The sequence below is a fragment of the Carassius auratus genome, chromosome 12 (assembly GCF_003368295.1).
Source record: "Carassius auratus strain Wakin chromosome 12, ASM336829v1, whole genome shotgun sequence".
In the NCBI taxonomy this organism is placed as follows: Eukaryota; Metazoa; Chordata; class Actinopteri; order Cypriniformes; family Cyprinidae; genus Carassius; species Carassius auratus.
In genome coordinates, this window is record NC_039254.1 from 13,975,093 (window position 1) to 13,984,186 (window position 9,094).

Here is a 9,094-nt window from a genome sequence, read left to right on the forward strand (position 1 = left end):
AAGATCAACTTCCGTTGGTCAGCGGATGCCCAAGCGGAGTTCGATGAATTAAAACGCAGATTTACTTCAGCCCCCATCCTGGTAACTCCAGAGACTTCCCGGCAGTTCGTGGTGGAGGTGGATGCGTCAGAGGTTGGTGTCGGTGCCGTGCTCTCCCAGGTGTCCCCCGTGGATAACAAATTACATCCTTGTGCTTTTTTTTCACACCGTTTGTCTCCCACAGAACGAAACTACGACATCGGTGATCGCGAGTTGTTGGCTGTTCGACTGGCTTTGGGGGAGTGGCGCCACTGGCTGGAGGGAGCGGCCGTTCCATTTCTGGTGTGGACTGACCACAAGAATTTGGAATACATTCGGTCTGCACGCCGGCTAAATGCCAGACAGGCTCGGTGGGCGCTCTTCTTCGGGCGCTTTGACACCCTCTCTTATCGACCCGGGTTCAAGAACCGTAAACCCGATGCGCTGTCTCGTCTTTTTCGCTTCTCCAGGCGATCCGCCCCCCGACACTATAATACCTCCGCGGTGCGTGCTGGGGGCGCCTATTTATGTTCTTGGAGGCTGAGCGTATGACCTGCCAGTTGAGCAGTGTGAAGTCAAGACTGATTCAACCTCCCCCCCCCCCAGAGGGGTTTTGTTGTTTTTTTTGACGCTAAGTCGTCCTCTTTAATGAAGCACTATTCTTCAGCCTCATTCCGCTCTTGGGTCCTCATCTGTCCTGACATTGTAATTATTTTGATGGTTTATAGCACCATTAGATGATGTTAAACTATGATGGAAAAACATGTAGAAGTTTGTGTCAGTGCTCAGTTCCATTAATGTGCTGCAGTTCAACCTTGATGGGAAAAGATGCTGTTCTATCTAATGGTGTATTATGATAGGCATGTGACCATGCCAAAGGAGCAGTATCCAGGAGTATCAACAGCTGCTCAGATGAGAAGATTAATGACTCACCTATGACCCTTACAATAGTTGCTTACAAATGTAACTTAGTGTTGCCAAGATACTGTCTTTAAATTAACGTGAAGAAAAAAACACGTTTGGATGTTGCTAGAATTATTAGTACTGCTAACCCTTCAGAACCTGTAGAAGTGATGTAATATGATCATCCTGAAGGATTCTTTCTAGCAACCTGTGTGTGTGTGTGTGTGTGTGTACACTTGTTTATGCTACATTGTGGGCACCAAATATCCCCATAAGGATTAATTTTGGAGGATTGGACATTTTGGGGACCGGTCTGCTGTCCCCACGAGGCAAATAAAAATATAAATGAAAAAATAGTAAATTATGTTTATCTGAAAGTGTAACAATTCAAACGGGCTTTCTGCAATGCTTAGGGTTAGGGGATAATACAATATTTTTTGGTAAAAGTAATAGTAATCTATGGAAAGTCCCCACAATACACAGAAACAGATGTGTGTGTGTTACTTCAAGAGACCATACATTTGTGTTGTTTTACATTCTTTTATTTTCATTTATTCATTCATTCAGGAATGATCTAACAATCCATATGATAAAGTATCTATTCTAAGTTAGTTCAAGGCCGTATCCTCTTACTCATTTTCTCTGGCCTTTGGAACTGTGGAGAACTCTGTAAACTTTCTGTCAACTGAACAACCTGCAAATTTGACTTCTTGTCTTCATTGGCCATATTGGTCTCTCTATGCATAGGGTTTAACTGTCATTCCTCTACAGTTAATGGTGGAGAATGCACTCTTTTCGGTAGAAAAGATACCAGGACCATCCAGTGGGGTACGGGACACCCCCGTAGTGTGTGGGGGCCCCATCACAGAAGGGCAATCACAAATGTTTTTGCTGTGAAAATGCAAGACGTGACAGTGGGATTTGATTAAAAAAAATACCAGGTCTCTTCGTTTAAACTTTTAAACTTGTTTTGACCTGAGTGCCCAATTTTTTTGAATGCTGTGAGACATTGCAAAATACGCAAGACACAAGCTCAAAAGGATTGCAGTTGAGTGGGAAAGCACAAGAAAAAACTATTCTAAAACAACAACCAGGGAAATCAATTTTCTCTCACATTTTACTTTTCAGCCACTGGTCTCTTATATTAATGTTGTTTGGAAGTCCTGATGTATTTTCCTGAAATCCATCGACTGAACAGCATTTTCTCTGTATGTCTCCATGTTGTAGTTGCACAGCAATGGCATGGATGCAATGTTGTCTGGTGGGACGGTGGGCAGTGCTCAAGTTGGTGACTAAGTAGTCCTGACGTCAAATTTTACGGAAGTCACAACAGCTCGTGAAAAGGCACAGCTACTTTATGCAGGCTGTTTGCATTTTACTGTGGATTAACTGTTTTGAAACTCATATGGTAGTTACATAGCCCCTGGACCTCAGTTATCATGAAAAAAAAAAGCCAGGAAATTTTAGTTTTGACAATATGGGACCTTTAACGTAGCTTATGCATTAATATCAAAAGATCAAACTCTACAGAAGATCGCAGAGTATATGAACACAAAGCACAACGTTTTATGTTAGGTGCAGCTGTGACCTAATGGAGAGCTGAACTAGTTACCAGCCGGTTGCCGGTTTGAGTCACGATGCTGGCAGGAGTTGTAGGTGGGAGGGAGTGAATGAACTGTGCTCTCTTCCACTCTCAATACCCATGACTGAAGTGCCCTTTAGCAAGGCACTGAACCCCCAGTTGCTCCCAGGGCACCTCAGTCAGGTATTGCCGGCCCAGGACTCAAACCAACAACCTTAGGGTTAGGAGTCAAACTCTTTAAGCCACGACTTCAAGTTAATATATTGTACAGGTAAAATGTTATAAAAACAATTGAAACACAAATCATTGTTTTATGTCTGTATATTTTTGGTGAGTAGCCATGTCATAATTGGGATATTGTACAGTCCGCCAGTCATTACTATTAAATAAACCCCCTCAGGGCAATGCAAGGATGATTTATTTAGTGATAATGACTTTATGACTGTAGATTATTGCTATGTAAATCTTTTGTTGACCACAATATCATTATAACATTTCCACTGCAAAAGGCCGTTATGAGTCAGTGAGTCAGTGAGTCATCCCTTTGAAGTGTTTGGATTTTTTTTTTTTTTCTTGGTCATCATTTAAACCACACTCGCATTGTTAAGGTCAAATGTGTAACAAACATTTTTTTGTAAAACCAGATCATTTGTCAGCCAGGCAGGCAGACTTTACCCGCAAAAAGAAGTCCAACTATTGTAAAAAATATTGATAAAACAAACAGTACATATGAGGACCCAACCACAGTATTATTGGGTAATTTGTAAGGTTGTCCTCCAACTTGATTGATGTAAAATCCAACTGGAAATATGAGAGCGGCCATGCAGAAGAGGACCACTACAAAAAAAATTAAAAATAACACAATGTTGTTTAAATCACTAAACAGAATTGTTTGTGCATATTAAATTTCCTTTATGTGTGTAACATACTTCCCATGAAGGCGATCCAGCGGGCATATTTTGTAGCCTCTCGTCTCCAGTGTGAGATCACAAGCAGGCCACATGTGATAGAGAGTGAGATGATGCCTAATATGATGAAGAACAGGGTAGTGATCCATACTGGAGGAAGGCTTGGGGAGATGCATACCCTGGTTCGACCATGGATGGTCTGGCATTGCTTGACTAGACCCAGAGTCAGAGCACCTATGTGCAAAACACAGGATAATGTGTCATGACTATAAACTGTTAAAACAAGTCTTCATTTAAACACCACATAACACAATATATCAATCCGTGCAGTTGCATTTATAATACAACCACTTTTTTTAATGATGCTACACCACCACAAAAAGTAAAATACAAAAAAAGTATCACAAACAATGTGAATTCCTTTCTGGAACATGGACAAGAACATGAAGAACAAAGAGTTTAAAAAAAATAAAGAGTCTCCTCTTATAATATTAGGGATTCCACTCTAAATTGCATAATTTATGTTGAGGAAGAAGCATGCTTTAGTGCTGCACAATCCTCTTGCACAAATACACCGACAGTGGATTCAAATACATCTCAAATCATGCCATCTTTGAAAGCTTTGTGACTCAAGACGTCAGAAAATCTTTTGTATTCACAAAGTTGCATACAGTGAAATGAAATAATATAAGAAAGACCAATAAAAGTTTCAATTAAAGGTACAGGTTGTAGGACCTGCCACTAGAGGGTGCACTACCAAAACAATAACAATCGCATGGTTTGATGATGCTAAGAAGGAGCATGGAATGATGGGATTTGTTGTCTTCCACCCAACCGCTGACGACCATCAATCAGACAGAAAGATAAATCATGGATTTACCGCGAGTTCAACGATTTGCATGAGTACATTACATACAAAGTCAATGCAAAGACTCGATCAGACTATGGATCAGACGCGTCCTCGCGCGGGTCTAGAGATGCAATGCCCCGCGTTTGGCGTGTATACCCCATAATACTAATCTTGTTGATTGTTATAATATCATACGTTTTCTGTAAAGATACGAATCAAAACAACTCACCTGTCGAGTAAAACACAAGTGAGATTGGCATCTCTTTCTAGTTGAAGTTTGATGCGAAGCTACTTCCGCATTTGTCCACGACACTGTTGTCATGTGGTTTCCACGTCAGTAAAGGCGGTAACAAAGGGTAACTAATGTCATTGACAGGCGACTGTACTGCCCCGTGGCACTGTTTAGAATGGGAATTTTCTCATGATTTACAAGTAGTTGAAAACATTAGAGATATTATTAGTAATCAGCTGGACAAAATATATAACACTAGCCTAATGGTTTTTAGTTATTTTACTGCAAATATCTTACAAATTGTACCTTTAAGTCATTTCATTTTACCCGTCATCTCAAACAGTCACTAAGTCAGATTAACTTTACCATATGTAAAGCATGGCATAGGAAATAATAGTTAGAAAAGTAAAAGTAAAAAATGTCAATAAATGAGATATTAACAACAGTGTAGCAAACTGCTTACATAAAATGCATATTAATATCAGTTCTCACTCTAAATCTCCTAATAATATGTCTTACTAAGATGCCTTTTTAAAAAAACCTTTTACTTGCTAAAAAAAGTATAAACCATTAATCAGACAATTGAGGGCATGTATATTGTGTTCAACATTTTCTTCAACCAATTTTGATCATTTTGATTTAGAGGCCTGAAATGTATGAATCAAATATATACAGTCGACTTCATTAAGCCTTAATTGAGCTACATAAACTATTAAATGTAAATCCAAAGTCAGTATCTTTCTGTAGTGGAAGTCTACTGGATACAAACTCTTTGTAAAAATCCTTAAAAAAAAATCTTTAATGTGGGAAATGCCTCCACAGGATATCTTCCTCTATACACATCTGTAGAGTGAAGCCGTAAAGCACAACTATGATTTTATCTCGTGTACCCACTTGGATCAGAATCTGCCACCAGCATTGTCAGTGCAGTATAGTGCAGCTTTTTCTTTTTTGGATAATTTTGAGTAAATATTGTGTAAAAAGAGTGTATATATTTGCTATTTCTAATGTATGTGTGTGTGTGTGTGTGTGTTTGTGTGTGTGTGTGTATATATACAAATAAGGACATGGAAGCAATCAGAATCTAACTTTCAACATTATTCGATTTAAATGTACCTAAAATAAATTGTTTGCAACCACTAAAAATGTATTTATTTATTTATTTTTGTGTAGAAAAAGAACAAATAATGAGTAGAGGTCTTTTTTTAAATAGAAAACAAGCACTTAGAAATCAAATACAGTACAAGTCTTAAAGGGTCATGTTTATTTTTTTTAAATAATAATAAAACAAAGAATAGATAAAAAAGATTTAGAATAGAGAGTGCTAGAGTTTAGAGGGGCAAATAAAAATGGAAGAGATGTGTTTTTAGTCGATTCTTGAAGATGGCTAAGGACTGAACTGCTCGGACTGAGTTGGGGAGGTCATTCCACCAAAAGGGAACATTTAATTTAAAAGTCTGGGAAAGTGATTTTTTGACTTTTTGGGATGGCACAATAATGTGCCATTCACTTGCAGAACGCAAGCTTCTAGAGGGCACAAAAGTCTGAAGTAGTGTTTTTAGGTAAAGTGGTGCAGAGCCAGTGGTGGTTTTGTAAGCAAACATTAATGCCTTGAATTTTATGCAAGTAGCTATTGGTAGCCAGTGCAAACTGAGGAACAGAGGTGTGATATGTGTTCTTTTCAGCTCATTAATCTTGCAGCATTAATATTGCAGCTGCAAACTGCTTTTTGATGTTGAATAAAGCAAATCTGCAGGACACGTTTTAGCAGTGTGTTCTGAGAAATTCAGCTGATCATCAATTACATCTCCAAGGTTTCTGGCTGGTTTTGAAGGAATTATGGTTGATTATGCCTAATTGGATGGTGAAATTGCAATGAACTGATGGGTTCGTTGGAACCACCACAAACAGTTGGCAAGGTTAAGTTGAAAAACTTTCTGAATGACAGAGCCTAGTGATGCCATGTAGAGAGAGAAGGGAAGAGGCCGAAGAACTGAGCCCTGAGGCACCCCAGCAGCTAGATGTTGCAACTTGGAAACCTCAACCCTCCAAGATACCTTGAAGGACCTATCTGAGAGGTAAGATTCAAACCTGAAGTGCAGTTCCTGAGATGCCCTTTGCCAATAGAGCGTTTAACTATTTTTATTTTACTCCCTGAGATTAGAGAAGCAGTCGTCAGAAAAATTACATGTTTGTGGGAGGGGTCAAGTTGTTCACTGCCGATTTTTTATTTTTGGGAGACAATACCTTTATTTATAGTGCACTTTCAGCTTTACAACTTTGCTGATTGTTTAAATTCACATACACAGACAGCAACATTTACATCCCGTGGTAACTAGGATTTACACAAGCTCCAGTCTGGATCCAGAACACCTGAGAAGAGATGATGCTGACCCCTCAGAGGACCTCAGATGATGCTAACCCTGAATCAACAAACAGAACTAACAAATATTCCTACAAGTGTGATTGCATCATATAATAATTGCTGACTACATCTTGTATAAATTTTTCAGAAAAATCCTGTCATACTCGCACAAACTGACAGTCACCACTTATAAGCTACTACTAAATATTGTAGAAACCTAATTTTCTGTAAAGTTGCATTGTAATGATTTGTATTCTAAAAAGCACTATACAAATAAACTTGAATTGAATTACACACTGCATACACACTTTAATGCCCAAATAAAAATAAAAAATCCTTTAAAAGTATAGTGGTAAATATGAGGATCCATATAAGATCATCTGCAGCAACAACTATTAATATTATTGCCATTTTTACATAACAGAACAATTTTCCAACTAATTAACTGCTGGTAGATCTCATCTCTGTGGAAGGCAATTCCCAACAGACTTCATTAATACAGCAACAAACACACTGAGTAATCAACAACACATTTGCTTAAAAGCATTCGTTTGTGCATCTTACTAAGGCAAAACATTTCATCACTGGCTTTTATCAGCTAATGCCAGATGCTTTTACATATTTATATGCAAAAGCATCTTTTCACCTTTTTCACTTTTTCATATGTTCTACCCATAAATGGATGTGTAGAGAAAGGAAAATAATATGTTCCAATCTTTTTTAGTACAATGTGCCCAACTGCAGCAGGAAATGCATGCTTGATGCATAAATAATGATTATAAAAAAATCATAAATAATACATTACAGTCGTATGAATTTTTTGTAATGGACTTTTTGGATTTTATGCTTTGATTTAATGATTTTGTGCTTGATAGCACAAAAAACATTGCACATGCAGATACACGAGTGCTCTAAAGAGTTACCATGGGATTCAACAGAACATTAAGTTTCTTACCCTCTTGACCACCTGTATTGATCCAGTCTGGATTTGCAACACTTGCAATTGCGAAGATATCTGCCACGAGAAAGAGACATCCTGAAATAATGGTGAGTTTATCCATTTTCACACCTCAGTCTGTGAGTACATGAGTAAAGGGCTACTAGACGTTTGGGATTTTATGAGATGGACGCAACCTTCACTCCCTCTTTTCAGAGGGAACCTCATGGAAATGCTCTTCATGCAGTTCTAGAAGACAACATCTGAATGTCAGTTGAGGGATTATGATGCAAACACTAGCAGTATGACATTCAGCAATGAACATCATCCCATTATGAAACATTAACGTTACCCCCTATGAACTCCACTAAAAACAGCCTTAAAGGTTAGCCCAAACTTGAGCACGGCTCCGAGGAAAATCCCAAGTATTCCGATGTGTTACATCCTTGTTGGATCTTCGCTTTTGATTTGTGGATATCATTGAAAGAGGAAAATAATTCCACAAAGCACGAGTCTGTTCTTGCATCAGTATCGGATATTCAGGTAAATGTCGTGCTGTATCGATAACTACAGTTGTCCTTCTTGTCCTGCGCTCTTCCGCGTTTCAGTTTGAACTAATGTACCGTAAAACAGCATCCGCGAGCCTTTCAAAACACACAACCCTACTCGCGAGATGTTTTCCTTTTGTAAGGAATAACGGAGTGGGCAGGAGAACATGACGCAGCATGTGACGTCACCACCCTGCCTTTGACAGTTCTGGAAACGTCACTGAACAACATAGTTTCTTTAAAAAAAAAAAAACTTAATATAAGCATAGATGCTTAATTTGAACAGACACAAACTGTAATAAAGAGATAACAACAATTTACAACTAAGTTTAATAAATTTAAATTTAATATACCAACGAAATTAAGAGATTAAAATATTTATTTTAATTTTATACATATTAACACTGTAGTGAACGCAATGAGGATATTAAAGAGCGCCATAGATATAACTAAATAAATTGTTGGACACGGGTTTGTATGTTCTTACCTGCTATTTCAAATCTGTGACGTGTTGTTCATTGTATGAATGAACAGTTCGCTCCATGATCTTAATAAAAAAAAAATATATTACATTACATATATTACATCCTGACATTTTTTCCCTGTCATTCTCGATCAAGATGATCTTTGACATTCTAATTACTTTTTTCCACTTCAATATAATATATTTCCAAGTTTTTGTGTATGTTTGAAGCCTGTTTATTGCTGAAACAAAGCAGTTAAACACTGCTAGTCTGTTACCATTAGTTTA

General features: G+C 38.0%; 1 protein-coding gene across 1 annotated transcript; it reads right to left on the bottom strand.

Moving 5' to 3' along the window:
• Positions 1-1,452: 1,452 nt before the first annotated feature.
• Positions 1,453-8,491, bottom strand: LOC113111913 (modulator of smoothened protein). The gene is made up of 3 exons (XM_026277117.1): positions 7,814-8,491; positions 3,433-3,645; positions 1,453-3,340 (listed from the first exon to the last, which is right to left on the bottom strand). The coding sequence occupies exons 1-3, from the start codon at positions 7,917-7,919 to the stop codon at positions 3,156-3,158; spliced, it is 504 nt and encodes a 167-aa protein (XP_026132902.1). The 5' UTR covers positions 7,920-8,491; the 3' UTR covers positions 1,453-3,155.
• Positions 8,492-9,094: the final 603 nt, after the last annotated feature.

What these genes read in the sequence shown, in the direction of transcription:
- LOC113111913 (XM_026277117.1), bottom strand. Translation starts at nt 7,919, where the DNA reads ATGGATAAACTCACCATTATTTCAGGATGTCTCTTTCTCGTGGCAGAT. An exon ending in CAATACAGGTGGTCAAGAGG is followed by an intron (nt 3,646 to 7,813) that starts GTAAGAAACTTA and finishes TTTTGCACATAG; the next exon opens with GTGCTCTGACTCTGGGTCTA. An exon ending in CTGGATCGCCTTCATGGGAA is followed by an intron (nt 3,341 to 3,432) that starts GTATGTTACACA and finishes TTTTTTTTGTAG; the next exon opens with TGGTCCTCTTCTGCATGGCC.